The sequence below is a fragment of the Lacerta agilis genome, chromosome 6 (genome assembly GCF_009819535.1).
Source record: "Lacerta agilis isolate rLacAgi1 chromosome 6, rLacAgi1.pri, whole genome shotgun sequence".
Classification (NCBI taxonomy): Eukaryota; Metazoa; Chordata; class Lepidosauria; order Squamata; family Lacertidae; genus Lacerta; species Lacerta agilis.
The window spans coordinates 61832633-61854531 of NC_046317.1; the positions used below are offsets into that span (position 1 = coordinate 61832633).

The 21899-nt window shown below is 41.8% G+C and overlaps 1 protein-coding gene across 4 annotated transcripts in view; it reads left to right on the plus strand.

Moving 5' to 3' along the window:
- Positions 1 to 21899, plus strand: part of HIPK1 (homeodomain interacting protein kinase 1) — a 39152-nt gene that overhangs the window by 14259 nt on the left and 2994 nt on the right. Inside the window, exons 6-15 of one of the 4 annotated variants that reach the window (XM_033152998.1) lie at positions 104 to 288; positions 933 to 1095; positions 1545 to 1767; positions 3145 to 3266; positions 11591 to 11725; positions 16384 to 16526; positions 17568 to 17750; positions 18176 to 18391; positions 19390 to 19622; positions 20659 to 20795. In XM_033152998.1, the coding sequence (XP_033008889.1) occupies positions 104 to 288; positions 933 to 1095; positions 1545 to 1767; positions 3145 to 3266; positions 11591 to 11725; positions 16384 to 16526; positions 17568 to 17750; positions 18176 to 18391; positions 19390 to 19622; positions 20659 to 20795 (1740 nt within the window). The remainder of the gene's footprint in view (positions 1 to 103; positions 289 to 932; positions 1096 to 1544; positions 1768 to 3144; positions 3267 to 11590; positions 11726 to 16383; positions 16527 to 17567; positions 17751 to 18175; positions 18392 to 19389; positions 19623 to 20658; positions 20796 to 21899) is intronic. The other 3 variants (XM_033152997.1, XM_033152999.1, XM_033153000.1) reach the window with 3 other exon arrangements.

The window sequence follows — 21899 nt, forward strand, 5'->3', positions numbered from 1 at the left end:
GAGAGCCTAAAATAAATCTATATTGTGTATCTAGTAATTTCCCTGCTATAAAATCAATGGTTTATGCAACAAAGATCAAGTTCTAATTTTTTTCTCCTACAAGGTAAATATGTCTACAGATTTGGAGGGAACAGACATGTTGGCAGAGAAGGCGGATCGGAGGGAGTACATTGATTTGTTGAAGAAAATGTTGACAATTGATGCAGATAAGAGGATTACTCCGCTGAAGACTTTGAATCATCAGTTTGTGACAATGAACCATCTACTGGATTTCCCACATAGCAACCAGTAAGTTTCTGACAGATGTATGAAACAATGTTCTTTCATTTATTCATTCACCCTTGTAGCCTGTCCCTCCCTCAAGGTTGAGACAAGTAAAAAATAAAGCATATGAAAGCCTTCTAGAAGTTCACATTAACACAAAATAAATTCAAATTAGAGCAAACTTGATTTAATCAAAGGAATTCCCAAAGTGTATTTATTACCTCAATGGAGTTACTTAAAAAAAAAAGTTGTTGCAGCTACTATCTCTATCCCAGCTTTCCACCAACACCTTTGATTTCTCATAGTCAGAATCTTTATATCCCAGATATGGGTTAGAGCAACCCCAAAAGTATACAGTTTGGATCTGGAGCATCTGGCCTTCTAGAAGTTGTTGTACTACAACTCCCAATTATCCCTGACCACTTGCCATGCTGGATGGGGTTGATGGGAGTTGGAGTCCAGCAACATCTGGATAAACACGGGTTCCTAATCCCTGATCATTAGCGTTTGAATTTCGGGATTTTGATGGAGGGAGGATGGCACTCATGGTTATATTGATGCATGTTAAAATAAGGTGCAGAAGCATAGCACACGTAGCCTTAGATGCTTAGTAACTAACTACAGTTTCACAGCCACACAAATCTCTTTGACATCTCATTTCCTTTTAGTGTGAAATCCTGCTTTCAGAACATGGAGATATGCAAGCGAAGAGTTAATATGTATGACACAGTTAATCAGATAAAAAGCCCATTCACAACACATGTTGCACCGAACACAAGCACAAACCTCACCATGAGTTTCAACAACCAGCTCAATACTGTGCACCATCAGGTAATTAGTTCTGTATTATTATTATTTTATTTTGAAGAATGAAAACCAATAAAAACTGCTTCTGTCATTTCCTGGAGCAATTCTCCTTAATCTAGATGTTATTCTAGATTATTAATCATGAATTTAATTGAAATAAATGCTATAGTTCCATACCCAATTCAAGGCATTGAGCTTTAAAGCTTTCCATGGTCTTGGACCTCTCGGAGCAGCTCTCCTGTGACCTGCCTTCATCCTTCACCCTTTCCCATTGTAGCTAACTAGCTGTTTAGTATTATACTGCTTACCAGCTGGTCTGTAAAATATGTCAACGAGACCGAAAGTTGGGTTAAAGTGAGCGGAAAGCCTGAAGCTTTTCTACTCCAGAGTTTGTAATGGTTTTGTGGTTGATTTTCAAATGCTTGAGCAAAATACATGTTTTGATTCTAATGATGATTGTTCCTGTTTTCCAGGCTAGTGTTTTGGCTTCTAATTCTACAGCTGCTGCTACTCTGTCTCTGGCAAATTCAGATGTTTCACTGCTGAATTATCAGTCTGCTCTCTACCCATCATCCGCAGCACCAGTTACTGGTGTGGCGCAGCAGAGTGTTTCCTTACAGCCTGGAACTACTCAGATCTGCACCCAAACGGATCCATTTCAGCAAACTTTCATTGTGTGTCCTCCTGCTTTTCAAAGTAAGTGTGTGTGTGTGTGCATGTTGGGGTCTTTACATACTATTTACAAAAATATGTACACCTTAGCTGTTACAGCTTTAAAACTACTATATATTACATATATGCCACTAAGGTATAATTTGACACTTTTTCATGTTTTAAGAGTTAAAAGTAAAACTCACCATAGTGCTCAGTATACAAATTCTGAAAATTCGAAAGTTTTGAAATAAGTAAAATAGGAGTGCCTGGTGTGCTCTGGTCCATGGGGTCACGAAGAGTCGGACATGACTAAACGACTAAACAGCAACAACAACAAAAATAGGATACAATGTGCAGCTGAGCAACGGATTTGCTTACGCTTATTCTAGGCTATGTGGAGGAACCCAAGATGATTTGAGGCTTGCTGCAGACAAACTTGGATTTATTGTTTCATATAGAGTGGGATTTGGGGGATTATTATGATGTATTCAATTTATACCACACCTTTCTTACTGAGCGAGTACAGGGAGGGTGCAGATATTGTGCCCCTTTTCACAGACGTTGGGTGCAGGGTGGTCCCCCGTTTCCTTCATGAGTATTGCACAGGGCGCTTTCTTGTGGATGTACAGCACATGAGTCTCCATTACAGACCTTTATATAGCAGACAAATTATTGAGCGAGCTCAACTGCAGTAGCCTGCTGATAGAACCAACCTCTTGCCAAAGTTTGCTTCATCAGTAGTAGGCGTGGAATTAGTTATTCTATTTTGTGGAGCAATGGTGCTTTGCTGTCGATTCCCCATGTTTTGAAATCTATTTCAAAATGCATTGCCACACATCGTCCATCCCAAAGAGAGCTGTAGCTACATTATCTATAGATATACCTATATCTTATTTGAGCATTACTTCATATTGGCCTCTTAAACACTTTCAGTAAAGTGGAAAATACAAAGATATTGGCAGTAGCTGGAGCAGCTAGCTGTAAAATGTTTCATTACCAAGCAGTAGATGACCAGTTTCCAGATTGCAGCAGCTGCAGCCTGGGATGAAGCTTCTCATGGAGCTGGAAAAACTTTGTTTAACAATACAGATTCCTCTCACTCAACAGCTCGCATCCCAATTTCCAAATGCCATTGTGAACTGAATGTTGAGAGCAGAATCAGTACATCGGTTTGTTGCAATCCACCACCGTTGCCTCATTTGAAGGAAGGTGTTTTTGAATAGGTGGTATTCCAGAAAAATATTGCTTAGACTGTATAGCTGGTCTGCTGCACCAGGTGTGTAGATAGATTTAAGCATTTCTCGGTGTCAGTAATTATTTACTTTGTCTCTGTTTCATTTGTTGGTAAGTGGCATCTGAAAAGTGTTCAGATAATTAAAAGCAGTAGATTAACTGTTCTCTTTTCTTTATTTCCTACAGCTGGTCTTCAGGCAACCACAAAGCATTCTGGCTTCCCTGTTAGGATGGACAACACTGTTCCAATTGTGCCACAAGCACCAGCAGCTCAGCCATTGCAAATCCAGTCCGGAGTTCTCACACAGGTAAACGTAAGGAGAGCCCTTAAAATGTCAGTAAATTACCCAGAATACAATTACTGGTTTGTGCTAGATTAAAGTTGGGAACCAGAAGTTACTCAAAGTTGGGTGGCAGAGTCCTGCCTTCCAATATGAATGTCAAGACAAGAAAGCTTGGAAATTAGTCTGTTTCTTTATCTAATCATCTATCTACTTTAAAGGTTTGGCCCTAATAAATGGGCTAACCCATTTAGCCAAAATAAAGTTGTTTTAAATTCTTCTCGGTTTTTATAATACTGTTCTATTATGGATACTCTATTTTTCTACACCACTCACATATTATCTGAATGTGGAGTGGTTTTTAAATCCTTAACTATAAATGACGTCCTAAGTTTTAGGCAGTTTTCATTCACAGGTACAGATAAAAAAAAACACAAAGCAGAAATGTGTTCACAACTGAAAATCAGCTAAAAAATTAGTGCAAGATTTCATATGGCTATGTTGAGTCCAAGTTGATTCCTCTTCCCTTGTCCTTACTCTCTTTCTATCCTCCCCCCACTCATAACAATATTAACAGTTACAACTGCATTGTTTCATTTTGTGATGTTGTATTGGTAAAAGCTTAGATGATATCAAATAATTAGATTTCAGTATATATTAATTTGGTACTCTAATCCCATTTTATATCCTACTAGAAAAACCAAAGTGATATCTGCTTCCAGGAATACTTGTATTTTGCTAAATACTCATTTTCTAATGAGGATTTTTTTTCTTTGAGTGAACATGTTCTCAGGTGGGGTGAAAGCTCCCTCTAGCCTTCAAAGGCAGGATCGCAACTTGTTCAGAGGATTTTGCTCACATCCACTCACCTTGCGCGGCTTTCTCCTGCCTTCACTCTGAGACAGTTGGGGTTCACACTCAGCTTCAGATTTGCTCAGGCTTGTGTTCTGGAAGCGATTTCCATTCAGCGTGTGGTTATTTTCGCAGAACCCACTATCCCCATTCAGGAACAAAAGAATTCTAAAACTAAATTGCCACATCTTCAATGAAAGGGGAAAGGAAGTTCTTGTGAGTTTGATATCAAATAAGAATCTTCGCTTTGGAGTTTTTTATGGGGAGGCGACTTTTTTTGTGTGTGGTCTGGTTAGCAGTTCCCTTCCTGCATCTTTCCATGATTGTTTCAATCCCTTCTACATTTGCTGTTTTCACCTTGTCACTTGACTCACTTCCATGCCTCTTTGAAAGGCTTCCCCCTTTCATTTTTTTTTATCCTTAGTGGCCGTTTCCTTACAATTCAGCGCCTTGGGAATCAAACAGACCAGTTTTTCCTCTCAGCATTTTAATGGCTGTTGGGTTCTTATGCTGACACCCTGCCATTGTTGCCTCTCCCCAGAGCTCCAGCCAGTTTCAAAGCAGTGCACCATTTTTAAGTAGCCATTTGGCAAAGCTATTGGCCATGAGGCACAGAAGCTTAGCCTGTTTCCCACCCCCACCAGAGATGATCCCCATTCGCTCTGAGCCAGTGCTGCAGCAGTTGTGAGGAAAACTTGAGCCACATTTTTTTTGGGTGGGGGCAATGTCAAAAATCTACATAAATCTAAAGCCAAAGTCTTTAGGGCAGCTAATAGCATCATACTCTTCCAGCCTCTTGCGGTGATAGTTTCCTTTTTAAGTTCCAGTGTGCTTTAACAAATCATGACTCTGCTGATTTGGAGGTGGCTGACGACACATTGTGGAACAGAATCCAATGGCACTGTGGGATAATCTCTGCTGAGGCTGTCCTCCAAACCAACTCCATTAGGTCTAATGAAGTCCGATCTGCTTTGAGTGGCAGGCCACTGGAGGGAGTTTGGATATTTTCCCCTACAACTTGCTTCAGGCCAGTGGACATAAGGAAGCCCTTTCTGAGGGGGTGGAAGTAATGTTGGTCCAGCCATGACTTGTAGCACCTTCTGAAGAGGATTTTGGTTTTTTGTTTTTGTTTTGCTCTCAGGCCATTTATGTGCCTCATAAGGCTCCTGTTCACAGCTGCTCTATGTAACATTATCATGACCTCTAATCCAAGTTTGCCCTATAATTTAGCTCTCTCCCAGGCTTTGCCCAGCACTTCCAGTAATCTTACTTGGGTGCAGCCTCAGTTGACTCCTCAAGTGCTGCTCCAAATTAAAGGAGCCTTGTTAGATGACTTCGCTAAAGAGCTGTTGGGTGCCTAACAACAACCTGCAGTCATTTCCGCACACTCCTGGCAGTGTCTGCTCAGACTTCTCAGCCAGTTATTGTTCCAGTGTCACTTCTGGCTCCAGCAGTTCCGGCTGTTGTACCAGCTGAGCCATGGGATTCCCGTGGCCCAAGGGAAAGGCACACAAGAAGTGTAAGAGCTTTTCTGCCTATAAGCAGTTGGAAGATTATGAGGATGCTGTGTTTGAAGAGGAGTTTTCAGATGTTGATGACTGGAGTGAAGGACCAGAGGTTGAGGAAGTTCCTTCTAACAGGCACCATTCCTGCCTCTTCTCTGAAAACCTATGACATCTCTGGATCTTAACAAGCCTATGGATAAACCAGCTTGCATTTCTTCTAGTCATCTCAGCTTCACCCCAGAGAGAAGGCAAATGGAAAAGGCTTCAGTAATATATGTAATAACAATCACAAACAGTGGAGTGAGGAGAGTGTACCTGTTGCCATAATTATTCTGGTGGATTTGTAGAAGTCTGACTTTGCTCGAAGGGAGTCTGCCTTCATGTGCACAGGTCCAGACAAGAGCACAGAGTTGTTGAAGAAATTGCTGATGCCACAGTCCCAAAGGATCACACCATATTACATGTCTTCAGTGAGATGAGCCAAAGCTATGAGAGCAGGAAACAGCTCAATAAGCCAACAGTGCCTTTCATTGGTCTTACTGAAAGTAAAAAACTGAACCGGCATTGCTGTCAAAATGGAGGAACTTGAATCCTGGGCAGTTTCTGTGTATGCCCCCAACACTTTTGACAGATACTTTGAATATTGTGAAAGGAAGAGCAACCTTGGCGTGTTCAAACATGGACAATGGATATGAAAGAGTTCCCATCTTTGTTGATGTGCTTTTGGTAAACTGCACTGTTTATCTCAGCAAAACTGTGCTGTAAGCGTGGAAGAGCAATAGATCTATTTAGTTTCAAATGGCCAAAGATTAAAGCAAACAAGCTGCTTCTCCTAGGCTTTCTTATTGCATTATGCAGGCTACTCTACCTGTTGTGAAAACTCCTAGGACTGGTATTCATAACCATGATTTGCCTTAGGATGACGCTTGCCCTTCAGAAAGTAGGAAGACTAGAGACTAAAACAAAGGACAATTGGCTGCTTTTTAAAAAATGTTTTTATTAAAGATTTATTGGTTTACAAGACACTTTACTGCTTTTTCTTCATAATTTACCTGTTTAACAGGGCTTCCTTTTTAAGATTTTAAAGCATATAATGCATATGTTATGTATAAAATTTGTAGTGCCTGTTGTTTTTAAAGTCCCAGTAAATTAAGTGTGAAGTACAGTGGTACCTCGATTTTCAAACAGCTTAGTTCTCAAACTACCTGGAACCTGAACACCTCAAACCTGTAAAGGAGTGTTCCGGTTTTTGAACTTTTTTCAGAAGCCAAATGTGCTCTGATTTGAGTGCACACTTCCGTTTTGAGTGAGTGGCTTGGCCCCAGCAGTGACTTCCTTCCCTTGCCTCTGCTGGGAAGCGTCTCTTTCCCTCGTACAAAGTGGAATTGGGCTCCTCGGAATGTAAGTGACTCCGGAGTAGGGAGACTTGGAAGTTGGCGACTCACCCCCAGCGCGCAGAGAGGTGGTTTTTTTTTTGGGGGGGGAGAGCATGTGGTGGGGGAACTATGCTGGGCAGGTTGACCTTCCCACCCCCTCGCCTCCTTCCCCCCAATCCCAAGGCTGACCCCAAGCAACGTCCAGGCAAGACAGTGCGGGCACCGCATTCCCAAGCGGGAGCTGGGCCGCCCGCACTGTGCGCAGGGTCCAGCCCACCCGGTTCAGCACTGCCCTGACTGGCCAGTGGCTGCTGCTTTGTCATGCTGCCCTAAGTGGAGACAGAAGCCCTGGGACTTGCCCAGAGTGGGGTGAGCAAGCAAGCTGCTTTAGGAGGGGAGAGAGGGAGAGAAGCTGGCTTGGGCAGGGGGAAAGAACTTTTGCCTCCCTTTCCTCCCCTCCCCTCACTTAAACTCCCCCTCCCGCATCCAGTTAGCAACTTTCTTCCCCACAAGCGCTCCTCATCCCTCCAGTTTGAGTGTTTTTCCTCCCCCTCCACTTAAACTCCCCCCTCCTGCCTCATCCCTCCAATGGCAATGGGTAGATCACTGCCAGTTTTTGATACTGGGTAGTAGATAGCAGCCTGGTTTATTGCTTTCAATTTATGGATCAATGGTCTCATTACATAGTAAAATTCATGTAAAATTGCTGTTCTAGGGCTTGTTTTTAATTGTCTGGAACAAAGTAATCCATTTTGCATTACTTTCTATGGGAAAGCATGCCTTGGTTTTCGAATGCTTTGGTTTTGGAACAGACTTCCGGAACAGATTAAGTTTGAGAACCAAGGTACCACTGTATCTCACTTCTGCAATGTCCACAGAAAATTGCTCAAAAAGTAAAGAGGGGCTGATGCTAGTTAAAAATAAACCTTTTTTATTTCCAGGAATGGGGAACCTGCTGCTGTCTAGATGCTGTTGGAGCCTAACAGTATCTGGGAGGCCATAGGTTTCCCATCCTTTTTTAATGGTAAAAACCAAAGTGTATTTATTAAAGTTCACAAAGCACAAGAGAACCGAGTGTTGAAAACCCACATAGCTTGCAAAATTGTCTAGACTGTGTTAACTTTTTAATGTAAAATTTTAACAGGCAAAACAAAAAACAAATAACCCAACCCTGCTCCAAATCCAAACACTTCATCATTGCTCTTTATGTAAAATGTGACAAGCAAAAAAATGGATCTAAATTCAGAATTTACAAAAAGAAAAAAAAAAGATTTCGATTTTGCCTCCTGGTGAGCCATCAAGTGAAAAACACTGTTTAAGGTTCACCATAGGGATTAGGAATGTTTTGTTCAGCAGAGTTTTTGGCCTCTACTTGGTGCAAAATTCTTTCCCCAACCAGCTGTAGCTCCTCACCAGGGTGTGCACAAATCCCAGCAGCCTCAAGGGGGTAGTGTTGCCATACAAAACATCTCATTCCCCCTCCACCCTCTTCCCCCCCCAAAAAAAAGAGAAGTGGAAAAGGTCTCTCTCCTCTTAAGACCAATACAAAGTGCAGAGACACAGATTCATTGGGTTAAAAAGCAATGGAATTATATGCCACTGAAAACTTCTCGGTGGAGAAGGCTGAGCAGATTGTGTGCAAAGATTTCTCAAATCACAGCCTGGGTCCAAAGAGGTAGAAGAAACTGGCTGCGATCCCAGCAGCCACGACCAGGTGGTTTGTTTTGACCCAAGGGTCAGCAACTTTTTCCAGCCGTGGGCTGGTCCACTGTCCCTCAGACCATGTGGTGGGCCAGACTATACTTTTGGGGAAAAAATGAACAAATTCCTATGCCCCACAAATAACCCAGAGATGCATTTTAAATAAAAGCACACATTCTACTCATGTAAAAACACGCTGATTCCTGGACCGTCCGTGGGCCAAATTGAGAAGGTGATTGGGCCACATCCAGCCCACGGGCTTTAGGTTGCCTACCCCTAGTTTTGACACTGCTGGCTCCATTGGTGTTGCATAAGAAAGACGAGCACCAGCTGAAAAATGTGGCTATGATGCCAAGGTTGATCCCCATTTGCGGGCAAACCAGAACACAGCCTTTGGTGATTGACTGCAACAAATAACCACCCACTTCTGCACCAACATAGACTGTGCTAGGCCCTAAAATTGGTCTCAAAAGTCCTGTTGTTCTGAGCATCTCAGAAGACCCAGTGAGATGCTAGAATAGCCGGTCATAAACTTAGCCCTTGTGAAGTGCAAGCCCTACAGTGGCTAAGGTCTGTTTCAAAGATTAGTCCCAATATTAAACCAGTGTTCGTTAATGAAAAAAGTACCATAATGCATTAATGTCAATTTTTGTAAACTTCTGTTTGAATCTGATTTAAGTGGTTCTTTATTCTGAAGTATTGACTCTTCCAGTGGAAGAAAAATGTATTTTCTGTGGCTTTGATGCTGCAAACAGTAAATGTTGTGTATATTCTGGAACTTTCTTTTCCTTGAAATAATAAAATGTATTGGAATTGCCTCTTTTCTTTCCAACTTACGGAACATTGATGAACCAGTCTATTTTCAGTACTCCTCATGTTTGCATGTGTTCAATCATATGTCAGTTCTGTCCCATTTCCCCTTTAAATGAAATCTGAAACTCTGGAAAAAAGAGAGGACTATACTAAGAACTAATCCGGTATGCCCATGAGTTGCCACAATGGATCAGACTTAAATGGATCAGCTAAAGCTCCCAGCCATTGGAACTATGGTTGCTTTAGTTTGTGTGGGATGCCCAGTTTGAAGACTCTCGCATGCACAAATTGGACTTTGGTCTCAGGAAGGAATGTGATACCAGTGCATCAACTGTGCTTTAGTTGCACCTGTATTTTCTCATGCTTCTCTGGCTGTATAGAATTATTGGACAATTCTCAACAGGATCCATTGTGACTCTGTAAGACTCTCCTGAAGGTGTACTTATAGTGGACAACTCAGTGGATTCTACACATTTTTTTTTGTCCTGGTCTTTGGTGGTTGGTGTGGTAATGAGATGCACCTTGTGGCTGTGGCATTGGAATGTGGATCAAGCTTCTCATCTGAACCTCTCCATGGAACACTGTGCGGGACGAAAACCTTTTGGTGAGAAGGTAGTAAATGACATTTTAGTTGAATCCAGATTCAATCCACAGAGATGACTGACACTCTTTACAGATATTTGCAACTGATACCAGCCATTTCATTCTGTCTCTTCCGGTCTTGTTCTAGGTTTTCCAAAGAGTCACATGCAGGTGATTCATTCCAGCTTGAAAGATTGCTCTTGGCTACAAATATAAGGAAACAACTATCTTTTTCCTGCGTGTACAGGTGCCAGTTTCAGTGCCTAAGTTTTTGTCTGTGGTGGAGCAGCAGTGTAGAGAAGGGAGTACCGTTGAAGGGAGCCACAGTGGACACCGTTCATTTTGGGTGCCAGCCTCTTAGTCTTTGGTGCTCACTGTGACGATCATGTGGTACATTGTCTGTGGAATCCAGCAGAGTCTTGCCAATAAAGTGACTCAAACTTCAGGTCCCTTGACTTGCCATCCAGCACTTCTCTCTGTAGTTTCCTTTTCATCATGTGTACTACATGACAACACTGTAGTGTAGAAACAGTGGGTTGCCGAGAGAGAACCTGTTCTCTGGCCTAGACCCCATCTGAACAGTGTTTTTCCTGTATGTTTTCCTTGTTTGTTTTTATATTCTTGTGGTTCGTGTGGGCTGTAGCAGATTGGACAGTCATAAACTATTTGGATGTGAGCAGAATCTTCTAAACAAGCTGTAATTCTGCCTCTGAGCATTAGAGGGAACTCATATTCCACCAGAGAACACCTTATCACTGAAAGGAAAAATACATTTCAGGTAAGACCAACAGTCCTGTTTGTTTCAGACCAGAAGATCCAGAAAGCCTAATGGTTACATTAATTGCTGATATAATTTTGTGGTCTTTGCCATGGGACTTGGGTGATATCATTGCAAACATGTTCAGGTCAGGCATGATTAAATGAAAGATGCACTTTATAACTTGTCGTTTTTTATATTTATTGTGGAAGGCATTTGGAAGCACTCAAACAGAAATCCAATATGGTATTCTTTGTAAGTGCAACAAAACAAATGATTCTTATCTATTAGAAAGTGAAGTTTTAAGTCAGTTTGGTTGTGGATTTGTTTAATGAAATTATTCTGATCATTGAATTGCCTTTTATTTATTTAAACAGAAAGTCAATGGACAGGCAGGTACTGCTGTTTTTATCTTAAAATACCAGACAGAACACTGGTTTTGCAATCTGACATGTCCAATAGGACATTTTAGGGGCTATTAGTGTTTCCAAGCCTTCCCTGCACTAGTTTAGATATTCCTCAGGATTAATATTGTCTCAAGTGCAGTAAACACAAAAGTTTTGTTCACTGAAATTCAGGAGTTCTTAATATCACTTCAGGCAAGAGATACTGAATTAAGCTGATAGAAAAGCATATTTATATCAGAGCATACCCATGAGTTCTGCAAGCCACTCAAAAGCGCCACTAGTTTCCTTGCGGAGAAAGCCTTTCTGGCCCTGTTTCCTCAGTACATTTGTTTCACTCACTGCCTAATCTACATTTCAGGGAAGCTGTACACCACTAATGGTAGCAACTCTTCATCCTCAAGTAGCCACCATCACGCCGCAGTATGCGGTGCCTTTTACTCTGAACTGCGCAGCCGGCCGGCCAGCGCTAGTAGAACAGACGGCTGCAGTACTGGTAATTGCCTCCCTTGATTGTGTTCACTAACGGAGTTTTTGTTTTAACTTAGACTTGCAGAGGGCATGGAAGCATGTGCCATCTTGTGGCTGTGTTCTTGCTACATCTTAATGTCTCGTTGTTTTTCCTCCCCAACATTGCTGAAGCACTGTCTGACTCTGATGTTTAGTGTTGCTCTGTAAAGAATCCAGATCCATTGACTGTTGTTCTTTACTAGCCTAGTGTGTTGATCATTCTCTTCTCCTAGTCTGAGAAGAGTGGTAATTGTATTTCTTCTTTCTTTACTCTCCTATCTTTTTTAACATTTTATTGATTGAAAACAAGGGGTATGGCCCTTAGGTTGACTCTGCCATACGTATCTGGGCAGCCAGGATTTGACAAGTTAAGCTTTTTAAAGCTTCTTCGCATGTAGAAATGTTTCAGGCACTGAAAACTTCTAATATCGGCAAATACTTTATTAATAAACGGCTTTAACAGTACAGATTTCTTAACCTCTGTTGAACAATGCTGACTTCCAATTCTCCCTGGCTTTTCATTACCTTTGACCAATCATTGGCAGCGTGCATCATCCTCAGAGAGATGTTGCTTCCCACCAATACTTTTAGTTCCTTTTGCATTTCTTGGTTGAGATTAAAGGTGAGCTCTTAACTTCTAAACTGTTTCTCAGAATAGTTTGTTCTTAAACTTGCTGGAGATACTAAGGGAAGCGTCTATTTTCAAATTTTTCTTTCTCTGTCTGAATTTGACTGGTACCTGCAGTGGAATTCATACTGTAGGTGCCAAAAAACAGTCAATTGGAAACTCCAGAATCAGATCAGTGAAGTTTATGGAAACATTGCAGTGCACTTGAAACCCCGGTGTCCTCACGTGTCTTGCAAAGCACACTTCCATTTGTTACATACATCGTTGTCTTTTGTGGCTTTAAAGTGATAATTCATGAGCATCTTTATCTTCAAATAGAGATATATTCTGGAGCATTGTTGGCTCTGGTCAGAACCAAAGTCTCACCAGATGAGGAACTGCTTCTTTTGGCATTGCTGTTTACGCCATAGCGAGTGTAAGAAGGCAGACAGGATGGGATCTTAAAGGTTATATAATTGCATGTTCTGAAAAAGACAACTTAAAAGATTTCATAGGTCTCCTGTCTGCCTCCCCTCATTCAATTAAGATTGAATTTCAATTGTGGAAACATGGATGCATGTGCAGAACCTAAATGTTCTGTGACTAGCTGCTGTAAAAGACTTGAGTTTCTCATCCAGTAATCTGGTACATTCCTCTTTGGACATTGTAGAATACTTAATCCAGGGTTGTATATACTCGACTGTATATACTCTTAAATCAAAATTCATTGATAAGGAAAGCTGTATAAGATCTGTATAAATCATTCAAATTAAGCACTTTGCATATATATTCAATTCTCTTTTGGCTCATGTGAAGGGGAGAAGAGCTCTGCAAGGCACTGACAACTTGAAATCCTTTTGTGATTGGCCCCCCATCTTCGTTCTTTGATTTCACCAGGCACTGCCTGTGTTCTTTCAAACCTCTTTGCAGCCTTAAGGACTAAAAACTAGCTTTAAAAACACAGACAAAAACTTACATTCCTGGAATGTTGAATTTTGCACCTCATACTAATTTCTGTACTTGTGTGGTGCAATGACCGAATCCCCACCACCACTAAATCCACCTGCCTACTTGGATCCTGCTTTTCTCTCTGAATTTTGGCTTCTAATAGCCTTTTGCCTGAAGTGCTCACCTTTAGTGCTTTCAACACTTCTCCCTTTTGCCGCTTCATCTAAGTTTGCATTAGCCATTTGCTAAGCTTTGCATATTTTTGTCCCTCCTCTGTCAAGCAGTTCGTCGCTTGGAAGGCCCGATTTCTGCCTCCTGGTGGGACATTAGATCTCGCACTGTATTAAACTCTCTGCTTTGTCTTGTGCAGGTGTTGGCTTTTGGAAAGAGGCATGGTGTGACTTTTAACATAATTCTCTCTTTTTTTTAATTATTCCGCTTGTATTGGCAGAGGGGTTAGCAGTTCTCTGCTTGAAGGCTTCTTTTTGGAACCAGTAATGTGGATCTGTTAATTGCAGAAATATGTCAACTTAAATGGCATGTGTGCATGGTTTCACAGTTTGACCATATGTGTGGAACTCTAAAAATATACATATATACTGCAGAACTTGTATCTTAAGAAGACTTTCTGTGTAGGGAAACCACTGTTCTTGGATGGGTTTGAATTTAAATATGGAAAGTGCTGCAAGCTTATAACTGATTACTACACATTTAATTGTGATGAACAGGGGAAGTTTACCATAAGAGTAGTAGGTTTTACACAGATTTCACTTTTTTTGTATTTCTATGCCGCTTTTCACTCACATGAGTTGCAAAGTGGCTTTCATACAACAAATAACATAGAACATCACAAATGTAACATAAATTATATAAAATAAATAACAAATCATCAATAAAACAACTACCTTCTATAAAACACTAATCTGTTTTTTAAGTTGTTAAGAAAACTGCACAACCACAATAAAATGCAGAGTACCTTCTAAAAATCTCAGCAGGCTATGCCTTACACCAGGACGCAGCCTTTGTGTCATTTGAAGGGGGAGGAGTTGTTAGAAACATACACTCTGTTCACACCTTTCCCTTGTAAACTGTCATTTATCAGTGGGCACAAAACAGAATCGCTTGAGACACAGCAATAGCTTCTCAGCCATTTACCAGGAAAGAAAAGGCAGCTGCAAGGTTGGGGTTGCGTGGACTTGCTTACAGAGCCAATCCTTCCTTCCTACTGGAACATCCACACAGTCCCTAACTTTTCATTCCCAGCAACTCCACTGCCAGGAGGCTATTGCTGCTTCTTTGTCCCACCAGACGAGCCACTCCTGCTTGCTTTGTCTGCAGAGCAGAAAGTGCTATAGTGGAGCCACAGAGGCTGGATCCCAGTGGTTCCCAATTAGTGGTCCACGGAACTCACCTATGGGATCCACGGCCCCATCTAATTGGCCTCCCCCCCCAACTAATTTTATGTCACTTCATCTCACCTCACCTCACCGCACCCATCCCATCCCCGCAGCTGCTCCTTCCCTCATGCCCACACCTGACCTGCAAGCACCCCACCCGCCCGATCTCTGTGACTGCTCCTACCCTCATCCCTATGCCTGATCTCCAATTTCTGACTTTGTGATATATTGGAATCATGTTTAGCTGCTGATATGCCACAATGGTGAAAACCAGATATCGTTCAGCCCTAGTCTGTTTTTTATTTTATTTTTAGCATACCTAAAATCCTTTGCTTATTAGGGGCTACCCCACATTTTGTTCAAAAAATTGCTTTGCACAGGTCAAAATTTTCAAAAGTAGGGGGTCCGTGGCTTGGCTTTTGAAAAATAGGGCTCCTCAATAATTGGCTAATTGGGTTCCACTGATCTAGACAAATCAAAGAAGCGTTTCAGTTCAACGCGTTGCAAACTTTAGGAGAAATTGGGTTGGCAAAAACGGAACTCCACAGCACCACCTGGTGTCATAGTGTTAGAATGCATAAGCAACTTATATAAAGCGCTTTTTCTTTGCCAATGCAGCTGAGTCCAAAGTCTACTAGAATCAGAGTTCACCTCTAAAGCCTATCTAAAATGTGTAGACCCTGGTAACTGAGAAATAGTTGTAAGAAGTTAAATTTCATTTGTAATCTATAGTCATTCTTTATATAAAATATATGCTGAAGATATTTAAAAAAAACCCCTGAGAACCAAATAATTGTATTCTCTTGCAATTCTAATAGCTGGATCTTATGTGCAGTTGATGTGCCTAAAGCTACTGTAATAGCAAGTTACCAATTTCTTTAGGGTATTTGCCCAAAGTATTTCATACACAGGCAAGGAAACTCATAATTTCTGTTCGTTTTACCTTTTGGAATATCCACAACTTTTTTATTTCTATAATGTGTGATCTTCAAAGCAGTTGTTCCCCAACCATTTGGACTCAGCCAATCCTGCTGTACTTACCTCCTGCCCTGTACCAACATGTGTTCTATAAGTGTGGATGCAGATATCCTTGCATGGGTTGTGCGCAACAAGCTTGTTGCACTGTGCAAGCACCTTTGAGTTTGTATACTAAGTTAGTTGGTGAGCAGGGTAGGTATTCAGGTAACTCCAAAAAGGCAGATTTCAGGCTGAAAATAATTTTGTGAACATTTACTTCCTTGCCATGTGCTAACCAACCACTGGCATTGGAAGAAAATAATAGTAAAAACTTGTCCTCCCTCTCCCAACACACCCATATCCTGAAGTCCCCAAGGCTCACCAACCCCAATAGTTTGGAAATCATTCCCCACCCCCACAGCAATCCCGAGCATGTCACTAAGCTGCTTAGATGCATTCTGATACATTTTCTGCAGTACAATATGAACATCAAACTCTGTGGCAAGTAGCCTCTGTGATATAAACGTAACCAGAGTGACAGGGGGTGTTTTATCCCTGAATATCTTGTTCACTTCCTTTTGTAAAATTATTTGTAGAAGTGCAGTCACATGCCGGTATCTCTGCAAGTTAACAGTCTACTTACTTCTTTTACTTTGAACAAATTGATTTTTCTTCCCCAGCCTTTAAAACGTTAATCTTAGTAAACCTTTTGTTTTTCTGTTTGCTGTCTTGCAGCAGGCTTGGCCTGGAGGCACCCAGCAGATCTTGTTGCCTTCTACCTGGCAACAACTTCCAGGGGTTGCACTGCACAATTCTGTTCAGCCTACAGCTGTGATTCCAGAGGCAATTGGAAGCAACCAGCAGTTGGCCGACTGGAGGTGAGCAGAGAAAAGTAGAAGTAATTTTTCCATACTATGTGTTTTGAGACTTGAAACGCAAGGAGATGCAGGTAGATTGTTGAACCCAAAAGAATTGGCTTCCCATGGACTGGACCTCCTCCCTCCCTCCCCAGTCCCTGGGGTGAACAGTAGTGCAGTGAGAAGGGGAGAAATCCCTGAAAATTGGGTGGAGGCAAATGCTGCAAGTGGGCGCTCCACGTCTGGATGTTGTCTCCACCCAGTATTTAAGGATTTGCCTCCGCAGCCTGCTCCATTTCAGCACAGTTCCCTGAGCTGCAGGAGCAGCTTGTTAGTCTAAAAATGAATGATTTTCATTCATTTTCACCACTTTGAGATGTAAAATAAGCACTGAAACTATTCATCTAATTTTATATATGACAGGGGTGTGGAAAGTGTGGCCCTCCAGATTTTCTTAGACGTGCATCATTTCTGACATACTGGCTGGGGCTGATGGGAGTTGTAGTCCATAGCATCAGAAGAGCCTATAGGTTCCCCATCCATGCTTATATCACTTGTTTAAGAGCATTGTCTTGACCTCTGCCTTCTGATACCTGTATGCCTGACGCAAGTGTTTCAAGTGTGTGTATAATGAGCGCATGTAGAATGGGCAGTGAGACAATGGAACTCCCTTCTCCTGAGTTTGGTGAAGTTTAGGTATGTTTTGAAAGCTATGCAAGACATGTCTGGGCTGTTATCTTTTGTGGCTTTTGGAAAAAGGGCACTGAGCTTTATTGATAATCTACTAGGATTAAAGATGTAATCCCCCCCCCCAATCCATTTTGGGAAGCTTGTGGAGCTTGACTGTTCAGATAGATTGGCAAACCAAGGACAAACATCAGGTCAGGCACTCTTGGGCAGTTGCCCCTACCTCCTGGTAACCTCTAACTTGGCCAGGCTGGCTGGGGTAGTCCACCATTATCTGAAGGAGGGCACTAGGATGAGGAAAGCTACTCAATGAGTTGATGTCTTTTCAACAGTACCTAAAATGGGCATTTCTGCATTCTTTCCTTTTGCCTTTAGAAACGCCCATTCACATGGAAATCAATACAGCACAATCATGCAGCAGCCATCTTTGCTGACCAACCATGTGACTCTGGCTACAACCCAGCCTTTGAATGTTGGAGTGGCTCATGTTGTGAGGCAGCAGCAAAATAATGCCGTGCCAGCAAAGAAGAACAAACAGCCATCTCATAGTGCCACAAAGTAAGAACTTCTTCCCGCTGTGATGGTTCTTGAACAAAGTAGACAAAACACTTTTCAAACAGGCCCATATTATTTAGACTCTCTGTGTTGCCTAATAGCAGTAAAGTTAAAACTGGGTTAAATTTTACTCTGGCAGTCCTGTTCTGAGAATTGTCTTATATTGGCACCTACAGACGTTTCTGTAGTTTAGAAATAGTTAATATAAGCCATCTAAATGTAGAGTATGAAAAATCTCAAGTAGTGTTTGGGACATTCACTGATATGGGCCTCCTGTGACTTCTAATTGATGTTATTTTGTACTGATTTGTACATTGTCCTTTAAGCTTCACTAGTCAAGCTAGTACAAATCCCTTTAAAACAAGGGCGTGTCAATATTGCCCACAAATGGATTTGCTTATGATAACCATCATTGTATTTTTCCGTAGGCCTGCATCTACACTAGAGGCAATTCCATCTCAAGTCTACTCTCTAATTGGAAGCAGCCCTCTGCGTGCCACATCTTCTTCCTCCAATGCTTTCCTTCCGGGGCAGGAGCAGCACCAGCCCATAGTCATTCCAGACACTCCCAGCCCCCCAGTCAGCGTAATCACCATCCGCAGTGACACTGATGAAGAGGAGGACAACAAATACAAGCCTGCAAGGTAGAGGTTTTAGTTCCTTCTTAATGGGCCATTGCTAATGCAGTCTTTTAGGGAATTCCAAAGATAAGTCAGGAATACCACTCAAGAATTTTTGAGCAGGTTTGTTTTTAAGTGTTGAGGGGATAGCCATTGGATTGTTCATCTTTCTTGGGACGTGGTGGATAACTGAACACTGCTTATGTTCTGGACTGTATGCTAGATCTGGTGGCTAGGGACCAATCCACAACCATTTTTAGTCATGCAAGGAAGTTGTGGATTATGCTGCATAGCTTTGTTCTGTACGAATCAACTGAACAGTAAGTGAACATAAAAGGTAGTGTAATAAAGTACTAACTCCACTGTAATTTGAGCTGGCACACTCCAGGGCGTATCAGAAACAGTGCTTAGAGGAATGAGAACTTGTGCCTTCAAATCTTAAATTTATTTGTCTTTAAGAAGGGTAAAAGCTAAAGAAAATTGAGGGAGGCACAGAATTAAATATAAAGCTGAGAAGGGGAGGGAGAGAAAAAGCAGCAGTGCATTTGCATGGACTTTGAGAAATGTTGGTTGAAGTTTCAATTATATGAACCAGTTTAGACTTAATACTTGCCGGGTTTGTCTCCTCTGACTTGAACGCTAAGGGGTGGTTTGGGGGGCTGTGCTTTAGAAAATGTGGGGAGTCGGAGTGATGCAGTGAATACAATGATGGACTTGGACTGAAACACCTAGGTTTCAATTCCTGCTTAATCCTGAAGCTCACCTTTGGCCTGCTGCATCTGCTCAGCCTATCCTAATAGGGAAGTATTGAGAATGAAATGGCGTAGTCCTCGTGTATACTATCCTTTGCTCTGGGGAGAAAAGATGGGGTACGAATGTAATACGTAGTGCAATTATTAGAATTGTGAAGCTTGCAGCAAGTAGTACTGCACCCCTTTATTTGGCTCCTTTGTGTGCCTGAATGTCCTGGACATGCGTTTGGTGAAATGTTGTAATAAAGCAGTTGAATGTTTTTCTCTTAGCTTGGGCCTGAAGCAGAGATCTAACGTCATCAGCTACGTTACCGTTAACGACTCTCCTGATTCAGACTCCTCGCTGAATAGCCCCTATGCATCGAATGCGCTTTCCACCCTCAGGAGCTCGGGGGGGACTCTAGAGCCAAGCCGAGGGGCAGCTGAAAGCTCCAACTCCCGCACCATTATTGTGCCTCTCAAAACACAGCTCAGTGACTGTATCGTAGCCACCCAGGCCTCAGGTAAGGATGGTTGCCTGCAAAACATGGAAATGGAGCTCATTTTCATTTTAGTCTGTTGGTTATATATATATCAACAACACAGACAGCACTCTGTTGTATGTATTTTTCTTTTGTGACCATTTGTATATATTTAAAATACAATAAAGTTGTTACTAGAGAGGGGCAAAGATCTATACAATATAGCTCTCCCCTCCAATATATTCCATTATAAGAGTATTTCTCCTACTGCTGTCATTCACTAAGTTACCCCTTTATTTATTTATTTTAATTGTATTTGTGTTACTTTGCATGAGGCTTCCCAAAATGATACACAATATAATAACATATATGAAAAATAAAAACAGTTAAAACAGTTATCCAGCCTTGTGTTAATTATAGATGTATGGTTGCTCTTGATGAGTGGAGGACTTTAAGCAATTTAAACATAGGTTTCTTATTTGGATGGGCATTTGCCCAGAGAACTGGCTTTTAAATACTCAAACTTAGTACAATTATCCTGAACTTGAAACTGGAACTGGGTTGAGTGTTTTATGGACCATGAGTCGCAGAAATTTCTCCCACTCTATGTAGGTGCTCCTTTGTTGGCTTGTAAAGCTATCAAGTCAGTTTAGGATAATCCTCTTCACTTGTACAATTATCTCCCTCCGTAGTAACTGGTTGCTATGCATTTTTAACAGAGCTGCATTTAATATTCCCCAGTTTCAAATTTTGTTTTGTGGAGGGAACAGTTTTGGAGTAATTAAAGTTCCAATAACTGCTATTTTTGTAATATCTTCATAGAAATCTGTGGTGTGACCACGCTTGGAATACTGTGTACAGTTGTTTTTATTACCATCATGCTGCATGGCAAATCAGTTTTAAAACGGAGGGTATTAGCAGAATTCGTTTTTAATATTACATGGATCTGCTGTTTTATTGTGGCAAGAGGGTGGGGGAATTCATACAATCTATGCTGGTTTCCAACCACAATATCTAGTTTCAGCTCCTTTACAAAGTTAGGCTATCTTGTGGACTAAACACTGATTTGACATTGCAGGTGTCCTGAGTAGCCTGAGCAAGACCAAGCCGGTGGCATCTGTAAGTGGACAAGCATCAGGGTGCTGTATCACGCCAACAGGATACCGACAACACCGGGTGGTGACAAATGGTGTACAGCCGCTCAACCTTAGCCAGGTAATCAGGGCGCTCCTTTCATATGAATACTGGCTGTAGATCCAGCTGTGGTGTTGGACATTAGTAATGACTAGTGAAGCTGAACAGTGAGAAATACTCCAAATGATGAAGCACAAGGAAGCTGCTATAGATGGGAATTGCATGGGGTAGTATAGGCAACTCCCCACTTGTGCGCGACCACACTCATGCATGGCACGGGGAATCTGGAAGTGGGGAGCACCCTGTAGTGCCCTCATGGCTTGCAAGGAGAGCCTTCCCAGAGCATGAAGAGGATGTCCTCTTTGGGCTCTGGGGAGGGTCTCCTCTGGAACCTTGAGGAATGTCTCCTTGTGAGCCATTTCACTTAATGCACACGGGGGCCCAGAAGGTATTCAGGCAGATTTGAATTCAGATTTGTCAATTCTGTTTGTACTTCATGTCCCTACAGTTTGGGGCCAAAATAAGGCCTGTGCTTCAGATTTGCCACACATTGTTCCTTCCAGCACATTCCAGGATCCTCTGCTATATGAAAGGTTTTTGAGTTGCTGTGGTATCTAGGCTTTGAGCCAGATTCAGTGCTGCGGAGAGTGCAGTGTCACAGAATCTTGGTTTTCAAGCTAGGCTATCATACTGTCTTCCTCTTGTGTTTCCAGCTAAACATTTTGTGCTACAACATGATGCCATATTGAGCAGTTCTAAGTAATATCTATCTCTCTTTAGAGCTGAAACCAGAGTTGGCTTGTGCCATTAGTTTGTTACTTCAGAATCAGCATTGATAATTTTAGAATATTTAGAATTTGGAGGTAATCTACTCCAACCACTTTCTTAGTGGAGTATCTGCAATGCAGGATGCAACAGCAGCACCCCAGAGAAATTGTTGTCCAGCCCCTGCTTTAAATCCCTCCAGCAAAGAACCTCTGTTTCATTGTTTAATAGCTCTAAGTTCCTCCTAATGTTTAGCCAAAATCTGCTGCTCTTTAGTCTCCACCCTGCCCTGTCCTTTGGAACAGCAGAGAACAAGTCTGTTCCATCTTCTGCATGGCAGCCCTTCAAATTATTCGTATACCTGTATGGCTCCTAATACGGGTTTCTTTGAATAATGTCCATCTGAATGTTTTATCCATG